This window comes from Chenopodium album, chromosome 3 (genome assembly GCF_948465745.1).
Source record: "Chenopodium album chromosome 3, dcCheAlbu1.1, whole genome shotgun sequence".
NCBI lineage: Eukaryota > Viridiplantae > Streptophyta > Magnoliopsida > Caryophyllales > Amaranthaceae > Chenopodium > Chenopodium album.
The window spans coordinates 37,933,202-37,954,452 of record NC_137836.1 but is presented as its reverse complement, the minus strand read 5'-3'; the positions used below and the strand labels follow the sequence as shown (position 1 = coordinate 37,954,452).

The window sequence follows — 21,251 nt, the reverse complement described above, 5'->3', positions numbered from 1 at the left end:
GGCCTTTCAAAGGCTAAAAACTCATCTGCACTCTTTGCCGAGGCTTGTCAGCCCTTTGCCTAAAGAGAAGCTCTTCATGTACTTAGCCGTCTCTGATCATGCCCTCAGTGCTGTCCTCTTAGCTGAAAGAGACGGCATCCAGCTCCCGGTGTATTTCATAAGCCATGTTTTGAGAAATGCGGAGCTTCGGTACCCCATGGTTGAGAAATTCGGCCTTGCCCTTTACATGGCCATCAAGAAGCTTAAACCTTACTTCTTGGCGCATGCGGTAGAGGTCTATACTGACCAACCGATCAAACGGCCACTCACAACCTTGGAGTCTTCTGGACGAATGCTCAAATGGGCAATCGAAATACAAGGATTAGAAATCACTTATGAATCAAGGAAGGCAATAAAGGGACAAGCATTCGCTGACTTTATTGTCGAAATGACAAGGCCGGTTGTTCCGGACAATACGGACCAGGTCTGGAAAGTATATGTGGATGGGAGCTCCACTGTGAACGGCTGTGGTGCGGGGATTATCTGTCAATCTCCTGAAGGAGATAAGTACGAATACGCACTACGGTTCAAGTTTCAGGTCTCTAATAATGAGGCCGAGTATGAGGCCCTGCTGGCCGGCATCCGGTATTGCAAGGCGGCAGGGGCGAAGAAGGTATCCGCCTGCTCTGATTCTCAACTGGTCGTACTCCAGGGTAATGGAACGTACGAGGCCACTCATCCGGCCATGATAAAGTATTTGCAGGCGGTCAAGAGTGAAGTTGGGTCACTTGAAGAATTTCATCTAACTCAGGTGCCCAGATCTTCAAACAATCAGGCGGATGCTCTGTCCAAGTTGGCATCATCCGCCTCTTGTGAAACGCCTCGGTCAGTCTTCTGGGAGGTCATGGAAAAAAGAAGTATATCAGAGGAAGACCCCATTGGAATTCTTGACCGAAGCTCAACCTGGATGGACAGCATCCGGACCTATCTTGCAGACGGCACGCTCCCTGACTCACCACGGGAGGCGGCTGTTCTAAAAAAACGAGCAGCTAACTTCGAGTTACGGCAAGGAGAGCTCTTCAGGGTTGGCTTTTTGAAACCCCTGTTGAAGTGTGTTACCCCTGAAAAGGGTAAGGAAGTTCTCGAAGAGTTGCATTCAGGATTCTGCGCCTCCCATACAGGCGGCAGGTCCCTCGCGGCCAAGGCCAGGCGGCTTTACTTTTGGCCGACTCTGGAGTCGGATGCCATGTAAATGGTGAAAAAATGTGACAAGTGCCAAAAGTTTGGCAAGCTCATCCATCGTCCGGCTACAGACCTGACGGCCATCCACAGCCCAATACCCTTTGCCAAATGGGGCATGGACATTCTGGGGCCATATACAACTGCACCAGGCGGCAAGCGCTATATATTTGTGGCTGTGGATTACTTTACTAAGTGGGTAGAGGCTGAGGCAGTCAAAAACATCAAGACTAAAGACGTCATTTCCTTTATCTGGAGGAACATAATCACTCGTTTCGGGGTGCCCATGTCTATGGTTTTTGACAATGGTCCTCAATTTGAGACGCCTCAACTCAAGACTTGGCTGGGAGACCAGGGGGTTTCAAGCTTCTTCGCATCAGTCGGCCGGCCACAAGCAAACGGCCAGGTCGAAGCCTTCAACAAGTTAATCTCAGACGGAATTAAAAAGAAGATTGAGCGGGCTGGTGGCCTTTGGGCGGATGAATTACCACACGTCCTTTGGTCCATCAGAACGACTGCTAAAGGGGCAACGGGAGAAACCCCGTTCCTAATGGCGTATGGTGCAGAAGCTGTTCTGCCCATCGAGCACTATGAGCCTACCCTTCGAATCATGTTGTATGATGAAGAGGCAAATTGGGAGGCCATGCGCCTAGCATTGGACTCACTTCCAGAACGCAGGGGCAATGCTGCCTTGCGTCATGAGATATACCGTCTGAGAATGACTCGGGCTTATAACAAAAGAGTACACAAGCGTCCTCTCAAAATGGGGGACTTTGTGCTACGGAAAATGGAGGCAGTCGGTAGGGCGAATGAACAGGGAAAGCTAACCCCAAATTGGGAAGGCCCCTACCGAATTTATGAGGAGATAAGAGACGGCACCTACCGCCTGGAAGAACCAGACGGCAGGCAGCTGCCCAGAACTTGGAATGTAGACAACTTGAAAAAGTACTACTTCTAAGTACGAATGTAAAGACCTCAATTTTGTAAATCTCACGTATAGAATATGCCTTCATTTCCCAACTTATCTTTTTATTTAAGTTTTTTAAGTGCCGCCTGTACCAAATACAGACGGCCAATATGTCTGGAAAACGTCTGTCCCAACAGCAGACGCCCCAATCCCTCTGAAGGAGCCGATTGTTTTAGAACAGTCGTCCCTACGAAATTCATCAAGTTTACACCAACACTTGATGAATATTTACTTAATCATTTAAGAGGCCTAAGGCCAGATAAAAACGTGATGAGGCCTATGGCCGGATGTTAATAAACAAAAAGAGACCAAAGGGTCACAGTCTGCTCCAACATGAGCATGACCGTCTGCTCCAACATGAGTCAGATAACCGGCGACGTCCATTTGGGCGAATTCGTCGAGGAGAAGCATCTCCCATTTGGGTGGCACATTGCTCTACGAATATATCAAGCGGCCCTACCGAATGCTAAGGCAGCATTCGCAGTCGTTTGTTTTAATCGAAAGTGAAATCTAAAAGACCTGAATTTTCTATTTAACGCAGTCGTCACTGTTTCATGAGTAGAGGCTAATTGAGGCATAAAGCCGGATGCGCCTGTTATTGCTCAAGGGCAAAACAGGCGGAATATTTTATACAAGTTAAGTTAACTACTTAGCAATTATTGAGGCTATTGGCCGGATGACGTCTGATCCTTGCCTATGGGGCAAGACAGGCGGACAATTATTTTTAAAGAAAATTGGTTAAGTTACAAACTTAGCATTTTATCTCAAAGAGGCCTATGGCCGGAGGCGCTTGTTTTTGCTTATGGGGCAGAACAAGCGGAGGTTTACCCTTGGCAAATTAGCTAAGTTGAAAATTTGAGTTAGTTCGAGCCAATGGCCGAATGAACACTTATGTTTGCCAATTCTGGATGGACGTCTGCCGCGTGGTTTGGGGCAATCACCATAGTGATTGATTGACTTAGAAACCGAAACCACCCGACATCCGTCCAGGGGCAAGAACATTCGCATGGTATACAGGTTATAATACTTAGCCAAAAACATGCAATGAAAAATTCAAAATGCAAAGGACAACAACAATATGGATAACTTCAGCCAAATAGCCGAAGGATTTAAATTAAAAAAGACCAATCGTCACCAGACGATTGGTTAAGATTGTTACCTGGCAAAGCCAGAAAGATTGTCAAATTACCCGACCCCTCGGTCGGTAAAAATACAAATACTCGGCACGCAGGCCGGAAAAACAAAGTACTTGGCCATTCGGCCACAGAAACAGAAAAAATAAAAAGCTTAAGTGATCAGGGGAGAGCCTCTTCAGTGGCAGCCGGCTTGTCGTCCTTCGGCTGCTCTTCCTCCTTTTTCTCTGGCTCCTCCGCCTGATCCTCCTCCTCGCCACCAGAGGACGACTCCCCAGAAGAGTCGGACCCAGAACTTTCCTCGGCCTCAGCATTCTCAGCCTCTTCAATAAGGCGAGCGTCGAATGCTTTGCTGACTTCGTCAAATTTGGATTTCCAAATCTGATAGTCCGAGTCCGGCTGTACAGCCGCCCAAGTGTCCCGCATGATGGCTTCATAATCGCTCATCATTTGCTTAACAAGAGCCTCTCTCTCTTGATCAGCCACGGACTCAAACTTGGACTTCAGCTGATGCTCCTGGTTGCTGAGGCGCTGCTCCAGGCGGCCCACCTTCTGCTTGGCTCTCTCGGCCTCTTCTTTGGCATCTTGAAGAGGCTCGAGCTTCTCCTTAAGAGTTGTAATCTCTTTCTTAAGGGAAGTGATGCGCAGGCGGGCCGAGTCCAGGTCCTTCTTCACCTGCATATTGGCTTCCGCCTGCGAATACATCATATCAAGCGTGAGATACTCATTCTGAGCAATATCAAATTGAGCTCGATCCAGGGCGGACTCGGCCTGAGCTTTAGCGACTGTTACCTCTTTGGATTTCTCCTTGAGGGGTTGCCTGAGCCCTTGGACGCGCAGCATGGCCTGCAAAAGAGCCGAATGGTGAAAACCAGGTGGAAAAAGGAATAATGCTTAAAAAAAAAGAGAAAGTTGCTTGAGCTAACTCATACCTCGCAGAGGTTCCCCAAGATGCCATCCAAGTCAAGGGTGCCGACTCCTCTGACAGACGCCTTGTCGTCAGGATCGACCGCCCTCAGCATGGACTTGGCCATCTGGACTACAGTCGGCCTCTGCACCGGAACTGAGAAGGAGAGAAAGTTAGAGAAAATAACTAAAGTACATCTATATGGGAGAACAAGGGGGGCGAATGAATTTTACCGTCGTCCTTCTGTTCCTCCTCTCTCCCCAGGCTTCTCTTCTCTCCTGCTGAGCCGACAGCAGTGGTGGGTTGCTTAAAGCCACCCTTCGATGCCCTCTGGGCATCCGGTTTGCTGATCTCCTTTTCAGCTTCGAGAGGAGAGGCGTCTGGGCCCTTCTTGGGCTTATGAGCAACGTGCTTCCGGCCGCCCTTGCCGGATGCGCTCACATCACCCGCCCTAGTCTTTTGGATTTTAGGGTCGGATGGTTTTGAAGGAGATTTGGAAGGCGCACCCTACATCAACACAAGATAAACGCAAGTTAGAAATCATTCGGGCAAATTTAATATTGGTCAGAAATAAAAGAGCAATTTTCTACCTTGGAGGTGCCGCCAGTTTTCTGTTCATCCACTTTGGTGTGGGTGGTTACTTCTGCCCTGTTTAAAACGTTCGACCTATATCGAGCAGCAGATACAGCCGGCTTCCTTGTGGCCGAGAGCTTTTCCATTGCTTTATCTGCAAAAATGAACAAGTGATTAGCATCATTAAACAAGTACTGAAAAGCGGAAAGTAATTTGCATATAAAAAAGACGGCCGACTACCTCTCGGCATCTCAGAACTTAGCCCACAGGCGGCTAAGAATGTCCCTTCTTCAAACCACTTGTACAAAGGGAGATAGCATTGAGGGGTGACCTCCTTGTCCCCCTCATCATTCGTCCACACGGACACGGTAAACAACCCCGCGTCCATGATCTCCTCCTTTGCCCGCCTGGGAATAGGCGGCAATGCGCTCCTGCCTGCTAGGAGAGGTGGATCCTTATTCCACCTGTTATACTTTTGGTTCAGGCGGCTGTCGGCAGACTTGACTATATAAAACTTAGTCCTCCAGTCTTTCCACTTGTTCTCTTTGCCAACAGCCATCATGTACCCCTTGCAAGTGGTCAAGGTGTACCAGCCTTCACCGCCCCTAGCAGGCGCCCTGCTCAGATAGTGCATATGGGCGAATGCTTCAAAGCTCGCTTCCACCTGCAGCATCTCACAGGCGGCAACGTACCCCAGAATATTGATCCAGGAGTTGGGTACAAGTTGCCAGATACCTAGTTGGTATCCGTCCAAGATCCTCTCCACGGCCGGATGGAGAGGGAAGCGGAGGCCAGCCTGGAAGGCCGCTTCATAGCAGCCGAATGCTTTGTCTTGATAGCTGGCCAGGCTCGGCCAGGTTATGGTGTCGCCCTCGTTAGGGACCGACAAAGTGTAGCCATAGCCTAGGACGACCTTGCGCCTAAAATTGGCAAGGCCGGATGCCATGGCACTCCGCCTGCCTGGCGGAACATGCTGATAGTAGGGGGCTCTCTCCAAGCGCCTGGAAGCACTCGGCTCGGCCCAGCTTTCCCCTCTATCCACTGCCAGGGACTCTCTGGCAGAATCTATGTTTGACCTAGCCTCCTCTGATTTTACGGAGGCATTCTCTGAAGAAGATGACGAGGCCGACTCGTCATCAGAGCTCTCATTAGAGCTAGGGGACCGCCGACTGGTGCCAGCGGGGTCCTCCCCTAGACTCTCTTCCGGCGCCTGTCCAGAAGGCCCGGGTTGATATTCTTCATCCGCCTCAACCAGGATTCCATCACTGGGAGTTCCACTAGATGTGGGCGAATGGTAATAAGTGGGGGTAGGAGGAAGATAGGAAGGGCTGTCAGGGTGTTCCGACAGCTCACTTCGAGGCACCCTTATTGAGCCGTCTGAAAAAACAGTCGACCCATCCGAATGGTAGAAAACTCCATCGGAGCTACACTGTCTTGCTGTTCTTTTGATTCTGGCCATAGTGTCCTGCACAGACACGGAAACGGTCGGATTCGGAGAAGTTCGCAAAGCAGGGTCTTTGGCCAAGCATTCGGCACTGCTAGTTCTAGACTCAGCCGTCCCCGGTGACCGGCTGATCACTATCCTACGCCGTGCCGCATGCAATTGGGGAACCATTTTTTCGAAAACAAAGAAAAAATGAAGAGTAAAAAGAAAATACAGGCGTTACCTTTAGAAGAAGGGAGAAAGACGCCTGGTTGACTAAAGAACAGTCGAACTGGTAGCCGAGTGTCGGATGCTTGAAAAACGCTTAGGGAATTTTGAGATTCTTTAAGTCAAAAAGTCCAAGATTCTCCAGAGATTCGCCAAGGTGTGAATCCAAGAGGGGGGTCAAACCTTACTATTTATAGGGGGGTAAAAACCCTAATTTTTCCCTCCAGTAATTTTTGAATCTGACCACTCAGATACTGACACCTGTCATAGGAGTCGCGTGCAATGCACGTGTCCCCTGTGAGGGGCAAATGATTTGGGTATTTTATACCCGGCCAAGTGGCCCAATCATAAAGTGCCACGTGTCCTCTATATAGGTGCCATTTGGACCTACGGAATGATGACACGTGGAGGGAGGACTCTTCTCCGTCCTACGTGGACTGAAGGTCCAGCAGGGACCATTCAGTCGGCGACACGTGTCACCCAAAAGGTGCTTCAGAATCCTTTTGGGCACAGTGACACGTGTCACTCAGGTATTGGCCCTGGGATGGCGGCCTTCTAAGGCCCAAATCCCGAGGCGCCGCAAAACGGCGTGACCTAACTCCTAGGTCACGAGACCCTAGGAGGGCACACTTTTCAAGAAGACCCTATAAATAGGGACATTATGTCATTTATGATGACACACGAAAAAAGAGAGAATTTTTGACACACAATACGAGACAATACGTCACTTACCACAGAGCTGTCGTTTTCAAGGAACACACAGCACTTTACCTGAGCTTGGAATCCAAGCAGATAACTTTACTTCCGCACGTTTTATCTCCGAATATTTACTGACTTAGTCTTCGGAGGCGGACCACCGACCATCCGGCGGTCCGTTTGCTTTGCAGGTACAGGCATCCTCAGTTGGATCCAGTTTCAGTGTTGTAACTCTCCCGAGGGACAAAAACCCCCGAAACACGTGGTTTGTCAAAAGGCCAAGAGTCATAGTCTTCCACAAGGCTATCTTTTGCCCTTACCTATTCCGCAAGCTCCATGGGAAGATGTTAGTCTTGATTTCGTTGTGGGACTTCCTATGACCCAACGAAAGAAAGATTCCATTATGGTTGTTGTGGACCGTTTTTATAAAATGGCTCATTTTATTTCTTGTCATACAACTTATGATGCTACTCTTGTTGCTAACTTGTTCTTCAATGAGATTGTTCGTTTGCATGGTGTACCTAAATCCATGGTGAGTGATCGTGATCCAAAATTTCTAAGTCATTTTTGGCTTACATTATGGAGAAAGATGGGCACGAAATTGAACTTTAGCACTTCAAGTCATCCTCAAACAGATGGTCAAACCGAAGTGACTAATAGAACTTTGGGATCCTTGTTGCGGTCTTTGGCTACTAAACGTCCCAAGCAATGGGAAGAGATGCTTCCTCATGCGGAGTTTGCTTACAATCGTGTTCCTAGCAAGACAACAGGTTTGAGTCCTTTTGAAGTGGTGTATGGATTCAATCCGTGCACTCCTATTGATCTCACTCCCATTCCCTCACCAAACAAGTTCAGCAATGATGCCGAGGTGCGTGCAAAAGAAATCAAGTCTATGCATGAGCAAGTTCGTTCCAAAATTGAACAAGCTAATGCAAAGACAAAGGCATACTATGACAAGAAAAGAAAGGAGGTCCAGTTTCAGCCCGGTGACTTAGTTTGGATTCATCTTCGAAAGGAAAGATTTCCTTCCAAAAGACGGTCCAAGGTTGGTCCTCGTAGTGATGGTCCATTTGCTATTGTTGAAAAGGTGAATGATAATGCTTACAAAGTTGAGTTGCCCGGAGACTATGGTGTTTCTAGCACCTTTAATGTGGCTGATTTATCACCTTACTATGATGAGTTTGCTGAGTTGCCGAGTTTGAGGGCAAACTCTTTTCAAGAAGGGGGGAATGTTGTAGCCAAGTCTAACAACTTGGTTATGGACGTTTCTTTAGTTCAAGACGTAGCATCATGCATTGGTGCTATGCGTTCTATCCATGTGCAGCAAGATATTCAATCCTTTGAGTTTCTTGTTGTTCTTATTAACTAGTTCAATCTAGTTCATTTTATGCTTTGAATAAATTGTAAACTTTAGTCTTATTTTAAGTTTGCAAATTAGTTTCATTTTCTTTAGTTTTCTTTAGCTTGTTAAAGTTCGAAAATGTAGTGTCACATTCACATGAAGTACAAGTACAAGATACAACAAGAAGGCAGCCGTTTAGCTTGGGAAAAACATAGAATCCGAAAATTCCTTTTGGAGGAGTTTCAAAGGCTTTAACTTGGGTGTTACAATCAGCTTCAATGAGGAGTTGCAAGCTATCAATTGAGTCTTCAAGTGGGCGTCATTTCAGTCAGCATTTGAGCATCAAAAGGCGTCCAAATACACTCTTGTCTACAAACATTCAAGCTTGATCCAAGGCTTGAATCAAGGAGGAGTTACACTTCTTTTTGCTGTTTGAATTGGGCGTGAATTAAGGGGCTGTTTTGCTTCTTACTTGCTGCTTGGTTGAGGCGTGATTCTAGGGAAGGTTATGCTCTTACTTGCTGCTTTGATGGGCGTAAATCAAGGGAGAGTTATGCTCTTTATTTCAGATTTGAAGAGGCTTAATTGAGGAGGTTGTGGCCGCCACTTTTTAAGCTTATGTATCTAGTTAAGCACAGCTTCTTTTATTGATGTATCTAGACACAAAATCTGTTTTTGATGCTTAGCTTAGGCATGTAACAAGTGAGCTGAAATTTCACTTAGTTTAGCTTGTACTTAAGGATGCTTGTTTACTATAAATAGCAAGCAAATGTGAATGAGAAAATCAGATTATTCAAACATAAAAAAACTTGTCTTACATTCGTTTCTTGGATTAGAAACAAAACCTGAAATTCTTGGATTTGGAATTTCGTTTCCTTTGCTTAGTTAGCTAGTTTAGGCTACTAGTTGGCTTGTGATCTTAGGAATCCAAACGTTTCTTAGTGGTGTGACTTTATCTAAGAAGCCTTTGGTTCTTTAGCCTTATCTATCCCGTGGTTTATCCCTTGTGTATTTCGAGTGTTACTCCAAATATACAACATATCCCACGATTGAATGATTTGCTTGATTATTTGCATGGTTCTAAAGTGTTCACTAAAATTGATTTGAGAAGTGGCTACCATCAAATTCGAATTTTCGAAGGAGATGAATGGAAGACCGCTTTCAAGACAAAAGAGGGCCTCTATGAATGGCTTGTGATGCCATTTGGTTTGTCTAATGCACCATCTACATTTATGCACCTTATGAATCAGGTTATGCAACCTTTCATGGGTAAATTTGTTGTAGTTTACTTTGATGATATTTTGGTGTATAGTAGGGAGGAAGAAGAGCATTTTGGTGTATAGTAGGGAGGAAGAAGAGCATTTTGAAGCCCTTGAACGTGAGAAATTGTATGGTAACTTAGAGAAATGTCATTTCTTCACTTCCCAAGTTATTTTTCTTGGCTTTAAAGTCTCATCACAAGGCATTGAAGTTGATGAAAAGAAGGTTGCTGCAATTCGTGAGTGGCCCACGCCACAAACAATTCAACAAGTTCAAAGCTTTCATGGACTTGCTTCTTTCTATAGAAGATTTGTGCGGAATTTTAGTACCCTCATGGCACCTATCACCGAGCTAACTAAAAATCAGAAGTTAGCTTGGAATAACAAGGCTCAAAAGGCCTTTGATGAGGTAAAACGACAACTTACTAGTGCACCTATTCTTGCTTTGCCTAACTTTGATGATGTTTTTGAAGTTGAATGTGATGCTAGTGGAGTTGGCATTGGTGTTGTTTTGTCACAAGTGGGCTGTCCCCTTGCCTACTTTAGTGAGAAACTCAATGAAGCACAACGAAAGTATAGCACCTATGATAAGGAGTTCTTTGCTCTTGTTCGTGCTTTGGACCATTGGAGACATTACCTCATTTCCAAAGAGTTCATCCTTCATTCAGATCATGAAGCACTCAAGTATTTTCAAAGCCAACAAAAACTCCAACCACGCCATGCCAAATGGGTGGAGTATTTGCAAGCTTTCCATTTTGTGATCAAGCATAGGAGTGGCGCCATGAACAAAGGGGTTGATGCACTTTCAAGGAGATATACACTCTTGAATTCTTTCAAAGAAAGGGTGATTAGTGTTGATGAAGTGAAAGCAAGTTACAAAAATGATCTTGATTTTGGTGATTTGTTTTTAAAATGTTCTAATCATGCTTACAAAGATTATTACATTTTAGATGGTTACTTGTTTAAAGGAAACAGGTTGTGCATTCCACGATCAAGCCTAAGAGAATCTTTTATCAAAGAGTTTCATGAAGGAGAAATGGCAAGACACTTTAGCATAGAGAAGACTACTCTACTTGTCCAAGAATACTTTCATTGGCCTAGATTGGTCCGTGATGTGGAGTTCATTGTGAAGAGATGTGTGATATGTCAAAAGGCCAAGAGTCATAGTCTTCCACAAGGTTATCTTTTGCCCTTACCTATTCCACAAGCACCATGGGAGGATGTTAGTCTTGATTTCGTTGTGGGACTTCCTATTACCCAACGAAAGAAAGATTCAATAATGGTTGTTGTGGATCGATTTTCTAAAATGGCTCATTTCATTGCTTGTCATTCAACTTATGATGCTACTCATGTTGCTAACTTGTTTTTCAATGAGATTGTGCGTTTACATGGTGTACCTAAATCCATGGTGAGTGATCGTGATCCAAAATTTCTAAGTCATTTTTGGCTTACATTATGGAGAAAGATGGGCACGAAATTGAACTTTAGCACTTCAAGTCATCCTCAAACAGATGGTCAAACCGAAGTGACTAATAGAACTTTGGGATCCTTATTACGGTCTTTGGCTACCAAACGTCCCAAGCAATGGGAAGAGATGCTTCCTCATGCGGAGTTTGCTTACAACCGTGTGCCTAGCAAGACAACAAGTTTGAGTCCTTTTGAAGTTGTGTATGGATTCAATCCTTGCACTCCCATTGATCTCACTCCCATTCCATCACCAACCAAGTTCAGCAATGATGCCGAGATGCGTGCAAAAGAAATCAAGTCTATGCATGAGCAAGTTCGTTCAAAAGTTGAACAAGCTAATGCAAAGACAAAGGCCTACTATGACAAGAAGAGAAAGGAGGTCCGTTTTTAACCCGGTGACTTAGTTTGGATTCATCTTCGAAAGGAAAGATTTCCTTCCAAAAAGGCGGTCCAAGGTTAATCCTCGTAGTGATGGTCCATTTGCTATTGTTGAAAAGGTGAATGATAATGCTTAAAAAGTTGAAATGCCCGGAGATTATGGTGTTTCTAGCACCTTTAACGTGGCTGATTTATCACCTTACTATGATGAGTTTGAAGAATTGCCGAGTTTGAGGGCAATCTCTTTTCAAGAAGGGGGGAATGTTGTAGCCAAGCCTAACAACTTGATTATGGATGTTTCTTTGGTTCAAGATGTAGCATCATGCATTGGGGCTATGCGTTCTATCCATGTGCAGCAAGATATTCAATCCCTTGAATTTCTTGTTGTTCTTATTAACTAGTGATGCAAGTCTAAGCATGGAGAACTTCGAAGATTTGCTTATCATGCATCAAGATAACTTGTCCCTAAACATTGATTCAAGCCAAGCATTGCATGGACACTTTCTTGGATATCAAAGCAAAGCCACGGTTTGCTTAGTGGCTTTTCTTGGAGTCTAGTTCACTTTCTTGAACTTTCTTGAATTTTCTTTACTTAGATTTTGCTTACAAGTTTTTACCTTTCACTTGAAAGGGTTTTTCTTGGTTCAAGCATTAGGATCTTTAATCTTTATTTAATTCTTTAATTTTTATTTATTTATTTAGTTGCTTTAAAAATCAGTTAGTTAGCAAAATAAATCAGTTTGGTGTATGCTTGTGCGCCAAGGTGCTTGCTCTTCAAGCAAGTTAGAATTCTAGTTTAATTAGGATTGAATTAGGGACTTGTCCTAATCTTCCTAGGTAAACTAAGTCTTATAAATAGGGCTGTAAACACACAAATAAAGATACATAGATTAATATTCAGATTTATTTCTTAAGTTGCATACTTGAGTTTTGGTTGATTGCGATCAATTGCTGTTTTGCTTGTTTTAGTTAAAACATTCGTTTGGATTGATTAATTAGGTGGATTCTTAATTGATTAATCTTAGTTTTTGTTTAATTCTTGGTGGATTTCCTGTATAGAATTAGACTTAAACATATCCCTTGTGTTTTGTTGATTTTCGGATCAATAATTCACATCATCTTTGATATCAGAGCCAGGTTTGCGCAACTTCGGAAAAAATTAAACTGGGAACAATTGGCTTGGAATTTTTGCGTTATTCTTTTTGCATTGAACTCTAAAAACGTCCAGCTATCACCATATAAAATTTCATAATTTTTTGTTGAGTAACGCGTTCTACACAGCCTCAAACATTTGGTGTTTGTGCACTGATTTGCGGTTGGGAGTCCGGTTTTTGTGTTGCCTAGTTTTCCTTCAAGATTCGATCTTTTAATCAAGATTTTTGCATAAACTGACTTGGTTTGTGTAGGGATCATGAGTGACGAGGAGGTTCCACAAGTTCCAAGGGGATTAACCTTAGAACAGGCTCAAAATCTTAGAAGAGACAGGCGAATTGACGAGTTGGCAGCAAGGATGGATGAGATATTAAAAAGGCTTGATACTCTTGCTGGAGATTCTTCAAGGAAAGGGAATTCTAACCCTAATTCTGGTTCAAGTGAGGAAGAACAACCAAGGAGGAACCCAAGGAGGCCACGAAATAATTATTCCTCAAGTGATAAATCACCAAGGCCTAGGAGGAAAGATCGACCAAAGGATGATGATAGGAACCTTAGATTAGATCTTCCCGAATTCAATGGGAGTATGAATGAACCTGAAAAATACCTTGAGTGGATTAGAAGGGCCGAGACACTATTTGATTACAAGGAGTATAATGAAAGGAAAAGATGCAAATTGGCTGAATTGAAACTGACCGGTTATGCTAGTCTTTGGTATGATAATCTAAAGAAGAAGAGGCATAAGGAGGGGCGTGCAAGAATCTCAAATTGGGAACAACTCAAGAAGCACATGAAAAAAAGGTTCGTACCTAGTGATTATATTCAAGATGTTTATCTTAAGATGCAACTTTTTAAACAAAATTCTATGACTGTTGAGAATTATATTGGTGAATTTGAAAAGTTATGCATGCTATGTGGCTTAGAAGAGATTGTTGAGCATAAGATTGCTAGATTTATTTCGGGGTTGAATGATAATATTGCTGAAAAAGTTGAATTGCAACAATATTGGTCCTTTGAGGATGTTTGCAAGGTAGCTTTGAAAGTTGAAAAACAGATAAAGGGGAAGAAAGGGACGTACACTAAGTCCTTTGTAAAGGGTTTCACTAAACCTTTTGAGAAGAACAGCTTGGAGAAAAGTGGTTCTAGTTCGAACTACAAGGAGACTAAATCAAAATTTGAAGCTCCTAAAAAGCTTGTTGAAGATAGGAAGTGCTTCAAGTGTGGTAGTGTTGGTCACATTGCAACTAATTGTCCATCAAAAAGAGTAATGACTGCTCAAGAGTGGGAACAAGAACAAGCTAAGTGTGAGCAGGGTAGTGACTATGAAGAAAAGAACGAAGAGGAAAACTTTGAAGAAGAGGAGGGGCATGTTGACGAAATTGATCCCGAGACTCATGGTCAAAGTTTGGTTCTAAGAAGGGCGCTACACTCTAAAACCGTACCTATGGAAAACAATCAAAGGGAGAAAATCTTTCTTACAAGGTGCAAGGTAGAAGATAGGTTGTGTGACATGATCATAGACACGGGGAGTTGCACTAATGTGGTATCTACTACTTTGGTAGACAAATTGAAGTGGCCAACTACTGAACATCCAAGCCTTATAAGCTTCATTGGCTTAATAATTCGAGTGATGTTAAGGTAACTAAACAAGCCTTAATCTCCTTTTCAATTGGTAAATTTCATGATAAAGTTTTGTGTGATGTTTGTCCTATGGATGCTTGTCATATACTATTAGGCCGTCCTTGGCAATATGATAGATTTGTGAAGTTTGATGGAAGGACTAATGTGTATGTTGTGAGAAAAGGAGAAAAAGAGAGACCGGTTGCTTTAAAACCTTTAATATGCAACAAGTCTTCTAATGTTACCTCTAATTCGAAGAATTTTTATTTGATTAGTGAGAGGGAATTAGAAAAAGAGATTTGCAGCAACAATGTGGTATATATACTTGTTTCTAATGAGATTCGAATTGATCAAGATAAACAAGCAAAGAGGCCGTATGAATTGGAATCTGTTTTAGAAGAATTCAAGGATGTCTTTCCTAAGGAATTACCTCCGGGACTACCTCCTATTCGTGGGATAGAGCATCAAATTGACTTGATTCCGGGAGCACCCTTACCTAATAAGGCAGCCTATAGAAGTAATCCGGAAGAAACAAAGGAGATGCAAAGGCAAATTGAAGAGCTTATGACTAGAGGATACGTGAGGGAAAGTATGAGCCCTTGTGCCGTGCCTACTTTACTTGTCCCAAAGAAAGATGGGAGTTGGCGCATGTGTATTGATAGTAGGAGTGTGAATAACATCACTATCAAATACCGATTTCCTATTCCAAGATTAGATGATCTACTTGATGAACTACATGGTTCAAAGTTGTTTTCTAAGATTGATCTTATGAGTGGTTATCATCAAATTCGAATGAGAGAAGGAGATGAGTGGAAAACAGCATTCAAGACTAAGTTAGGGTTGTATGAATGGTTGGTGATGCCGTTTGGACTCACTAATGCACCTAGCACTTTCATGAGGTTGATGCATGAGGTACTTAAACCTTTCCTTGGCAAGTTTGTTGTTGTTTATTTAGATGATATTCTGATATACTCTAAAAATTTGCATGATCATCTAAATCATCTAACAAGTGTGTTTGAAGTGTTAAGAGAGAAGAAACTCTATGCTAAGCTTGAAAAATGCTACTTCTTAGTGCCTAGTGTTACTTTTCTTGGTTATGTTGTATCAAAGGATGGAGTTTCAGTTGATCATTCAAAAGTAGAGGCTATTAAAACTTGGCCTATTCCTACTAATATGAGTGAAGTAAGGTCTTTTCATGGTCTAGCTTCGTTCTATAGAAGATTTGTCAAGAATTTCTCAAGTATTGTGGCGCCTATGACCGAATGTTTGAAGAAGGACAAGGGTAAATTCGAATGGACTAAAGAAGCTCAAAGTGCGTTTGAGTTGGTAAAAAAGAAGCTATGTGAAGCACCTATACTTGCGTTACCAGATTTCTCAAGTCCTTTTGAAGTTGAAACCGATGCTAGTGGAGTTGGAATTGGAGCAGTTTTACTCCAAAAGAAGAGGCCTATTGCATATTTCAGTGAGAAATTGGGAGGAGCTCGATTGAACTATTCTACTTATGATAAAGAGTTCTATGCCATTGTTAGAGCTTTAGATCATTGGAGTCATTATCTCCGACCTAATCACTTTGTGTTGCATTCTGATCATGAAGCATTGAAGTACATACATGGACAACAAAAGCTCAATCCTAGACATGCTACATGGGTTGAATTTTTACAATCATTTAATTTTTCTTCAAGGTACAAAGAAGGGAAATCGAATGTTGTGGCTGATGCATTATCTAGAAGATACACTTTGATTGGAATTCTAAATAGCAAGCTACTTGGTTTTGAATTGATCAAAGAATACTACAAAGGTGATGATGATTTTGCTACATTGATTGAAGAGTGTTCTAAAGGAGCCGTGGGTTCTTATTTGCTGCAAGATGGTTTTCTTTTCAAAGGAAATCGACTTTGTCTTCCTAAGTGTTCTATTAGAGAGCTAGTTGTTAGAGAAGCTCATGGGGGAGGAATTGCTGGTCACTTTGGCATTACAAAGACCTTGAGTATGTTACAAGAACACTTCTATTGGCCTAAGATGCTCACGGATGTGCAACTAGTTATTTCTAGGTGTGCAACTTGTCAAAAAGCGAAGGCTACTTTTCATCAAGGCTTGTATACTCCTTTACCTGTTCCAGATTCACCTTGGGAAGATATTTCTATGGATTTTATTGTGGGATTGCCGAGAACACAACGGGGGAAAGACTCTATTATGGTTGTTGTGGATAGGTTCTCTAAGATGGCTCATTTTGTTCCTTGTCACAAAGTGGATGATGCTATGAAAGTGGCGGAATTATACTTCAAAGAGATTGTTAGATTGCATGGAATTCCAAAAACTATTGTGAGTGATCGAGATACAAAGTTCATGAGTTTCTTTTGGAAGTCTCTATGGAAGCTTGTGGGAACTAAATTGCTCTTTAGTACATCTTACCATCCACAAACTGATGGACAAACCGAGGTTACTAATCGTACTCTTGGTGCGCTTTTGCGTGGGTTAGTGAGTAAGACACAAAAGGATTGGGACATCAAGTTAGCTCATGCGGAGTTTGCTTATAATAGATCACCTACATATGCTACCAAACATAGTCCCTTTGAGGTAGTTTATGGAGTCAATCCGAAACTTCCAATTGATCTTGTTCCATTGCCTAAGGGTGAGTTAATTCACAAAGATGCCGAGTCTAAGTTGAAGAGTATGCTGAAATTACATGCTCAAGTTCGAACAAGAATAAAGAAAGTAAATGACATGTACAAAGCTAGAGCAAACAAGCATAGAAAGCAACAAGGTTACAATGTTGGAGACTTGGTATGGTTACATTTGAGAAAGGAAAGATTTCCAGGAAAACGCAAGAATAAGTTGATGCCTAGAAGTGAAGGTCCTTTCAAGATTATTGAGAAGATCAATGACAATGCTTATAAGTTAGAACTTCCGGGAGAATATGGAGTTAGTGCTACATTCAATGTTGGCGATTTGGCTAAGTATATTCCTGATGAAGAACTTCGAGATTTGAGGACAAATTCTTTCGAAGAAGAGGAGGATGATGCAAGTCTAAGCATGGAGAACTTCGAAGATTTGCTTATCATGCATCAAGATAACTTGTCCCTAAACATTGATTCAAGCCAAGCATTGCATGGACACTTTCTTGGATATCAAAGCAAAGCCACGGTTTGCTTAGTGGCTTTTCTTGGAAACTAGTTCACTTTCTTGAACTTTCTTGTATTTTCTTTACTTAGATTTTGCTTACAAGTTTTTACCTTTCACTTGAAAGGGTTTTTCTTGGTTCAAGCATTAGGATCTTTAATCTTTATTTAATTCTTTAATTTTTATTTATTTATTTAGTTGCTTTAAAAATCAGTTAGTTAGCAAAATAAATCAGTTTGGTGTATGCTTGTGCGCCAAGGTGCTTGCTCTTCAAGCAAGTTAGAATTCTAGTTTAATTAGGATTGAATTAGGGACTTGTCCTAATCTTCCTAGGTAAACTAAGTCTTATAAATAGGGCTGTAAACACACAAATAAAGATACATAGATTAATATTCAGATTTATTTCTTAAGTTGCATACTTGAGTTTTGGTTGATTGCGATCAATTGCTGTTTTGCTTGTTTTAGTTAAAACATTCGTTTGGATTGATTAATTAGGTGGATTCTTAATTGATTAATCTTAGTTTTTGTTTAATTCTTGGTGGATTTCCTGTATAGAATTAGACTTAAACATATCCCTTGTGTTTTGTTGATTTTCGGATCAATAATTCACATCAACTAGTTTATTCTAGTTCATTTTATGCTTTGAATAAATTGTAAACTTTAGTCTTATTTTAAGTTTGCAAATTAGTTATATTTTTCTTAGTTCTTTTTAGCTGATTATAGTTCAAAAATATAATGTCACATTCACACAAAGTACAAGTGCAAGATACATCAAGAAGGCAGCCATTTAAGCTTGTGAACGAAGCATGGAATCCGAAATTCTTTTAAAAGGAATTTCAAGGCTTTAACTTGGGTGTTACAATCAGCTTCAATGAGGAGTTACAAGCCTTCAATTCAGCCTTCAAAGGGCCGTTTATTTCAGTCAGCAATTGAGCATTCAAACGGCGTCCAAGTACACTCTTGTCCACATACATTCAAGCTTATTTAAAGGCTTGAAACAAGGAGGAGTTACACTTCTTTTGCTGTTTGAATTTGGGCGTGAATAATGGGGTGTTACACCTCCAAGTTGCTGCTTTGTTGGGCGTGAATCAAGGGGGAGTTATACTCTCTTATTTCTGATTTTATTTGGAGGTTACAAACCACCATTTTCTCTTTTGATGTATCTAGTTAAATAAGGCTTCTTTTATTAATGTATCTAGACAACAAAAGCTGATTTGTACCTAGCTTAGGCGTGTAACAAGTGAGATGAAAAGTCACTTAAGTTAGCTTGTACTTAAGGATGCTTGTTTACTATAAATAGCAAGCAAATGTGAATTAAAAAATTCGATAATTTCAAACAAACAAATTTTTCTTACATCCGTTTCTTGGATTAGAAACAAAAAAATTCTGAAATTCTTGGATTTGGAATTTCGTTCCTTTGCTTAGTTAGCTAGTTTAGGCTACTAGTTAGCTTGTGATCTTAGGAATCCAAACTGTTTCTTAGTGGTGTGACTTTACCTAAGAAGCCTTTGGTTCTTTAGCCTTATCTATCCTTTGGTTTAACCCTTGTGTATTTCGAGTGCTACTCCAAATATACAACAGGCGTGCTTGTCGAATCCAGTCTTGAGCTGTAACTCTCCCAAGGGACACAAAAAAACCCCGAAACATTTGGCGCTGTCTGTGGGGAGAGTACCTCTAAAATGGCTTCATAAGAGCAACCTGTGCCGCCCCAAGAGACCAACTGGCCTCTGGAAGAAATAGTGGTCCAGAAGGTCCATGACATAGGTGACGATGGAGACATTGAAACCTTTGTGGCCCCAGATGGGTCACTCATTTCTAAGCGCCTCTGTCAGTAAGACAGGCGGGAGCACAGTGCAAACCAGGCGGGTCCTAGCATACCCCCTGGGCAATCGAGTAAGCCCTCAGCGCAGCCAGCTGATCCCTCTTAGGCGGCAGGTAGGGCTGGCAAAAGGATCAGGTCGGGTCGAGTTCGTGTTCGGGTCAGGTGATTTCGAGTCAGCTACACCTTAACCCGAACCTGATCCATTTTTACTTTTCGGGTTGAAAACCCCAACACGAACTTGATATTTTCGGGTTCATGTCAACTCGAAATCGACCTTATTTAACCTTTTTTTTTTCAAATAAATTTGATATCAAACCGCCCCTGATATCTTGAACATTGAAGATCATAGGCGTGCTCAATTGAAACAAAAATAAAAAACATAGTCTAACAAAGTAACAAACTAACAATCCTAATTAACAAGTATAAACTAAAAGAAAGTATGCTTAACGAATCATTATAATGGGTCCTTGTAAACAATACATTACAGGATCTATAACAAAAATATGAAAATAGCAGACATCAACTAATTCATCACATCCTTAGCATTAATTATAATGGGGCTAGCCCTTGCATGCTATTATCAGTAGTGCTGCTGACACTGCTCATTTTTCCATGATTCAACTGCACCCTGGGATGATTGATGAAAATTGAACTGTTATGTTTATGAAAGAGAGGAGGGCATGGAGAAGCAAAGGATTTTGGGAAGTAAGTTTTTAGGGTCTCGAGTTGAAGAGAGAGAAAAGATGAGGGGAAAATGAATTTTTTTAGAAAAAGAGAATTGTTGCGACTAAAAGCAGTGAGTATATAAGAGGATTTTAGGGTTTTAGTTCTTGTTACTTTATTAAGGCCTAGGTATGGGTTTGGGCTGGCTTCAACAAGTTTCCTACTTTCCTTCGTTTTTACTTGTATTTTTTTTTCGGGTTAAGTGGATCATTTTCGGGTTAGGATTTTCAAGCTTAACCTAACCCATTTAATTTCAGGTCGGGTTCGGGTTGATCCATTTAAGTTTTCGGGTCAAAAACCTTAACCCTAACCTAGTATTTTCAGGTCGGGTTCGTGTCAGGTTTTCGGGTCGGGTCAACTTTTGCTAGCCCTAGCGGCAGGATCAGCCCTAGTTACCCGCGATGAGCTCATGAAAATCATGAGCAGTCTCAAGGGTAAAATTAAGGGTCTAATCAACAAGCGGTCGACTGTTCCCAGAAAGGAACAATCGGCCACCAAGCCAACTCAAGATGGAATTCAAAAGTCGGTACGGGACCGATAGCCGATTCCTCAACATGTTCCGAAGGAGAAGGCTCGACCCTAGTTCGACCTTTCAAGACTCCATTTCCCAGAAACGGTAACAAGAAAAAGCCATCCGGCATGTACAGCCGGATGGTAGCAAAAAATCCTTTCCTGATGCTTGTCAGTACATCGACCAGCTAAGGACCCAGCAGCTATCAGAGTCGGCTTCTACGTCAACTTATCATCATAGCTTCCAGAATACCTCTATAAGGAATTCTCCTTTAGTATCAGGGACCTCAAGTGGCCCCTTCGTACAGTCTGGGCCCCATGTAATCAACTCGGTGCAGCATATGGCACAACCATTATACCGATTGCTTGCTTTGCCCTACATCTAGCATGCCTTCTTCGGAGGATAGGCGGCATACAACTACAAACCTTTGGACTGGCAGCTTTAGCTACAGAACCTTGGGGAACAACCCTCTACATTCTCTAGGGAAATGGCTAAGGCCGAACAGCCGGCCTAGGTTAAAAATGTAATGGTTGGGACCTATGATGGTACCTCCAAGCCAGAAGACGACCTATTGGCATACACCCACCTCATGTACCTATAGGGGTTGGATGATGCCGCCTGGTGTCGATGCTTTCCAGCCACTCTGATGGGCATAACCCAGTAGTGGTTCGGCAATTTGCCGGCTGGTTGCATTAACAGCTTCAAGACGCTT

General features: G+C 42.3%; 1 protein-coding gene across 1 annotated transcript in view; it reads left to right on the top strand.

The window, feature by feature from the left end:
- LOC145625029 (uncharacterized) overlaps window positions 1–19,832 on the top strand; it is a 128,731-nt gene extending 108,899 nt beyond the window's left edge. Inside the window, exons 6-7 of the mRNA XM_081678110.1 lie at window positions 15,733–16,837; window positions 19,793–19,832. Of these exons, the coding sequence (XP_081534236.1) occupies window positions 15,733–16,837; window positions 19,793–19,832 (1,145 nt within the window). The remainder of the gene's footprint in view (window positions 1–15,732; window positions 16,838–19,792) is intronic.
- Window positions 19,833–21,251: the final 1,419 nt, after the last annotated feature.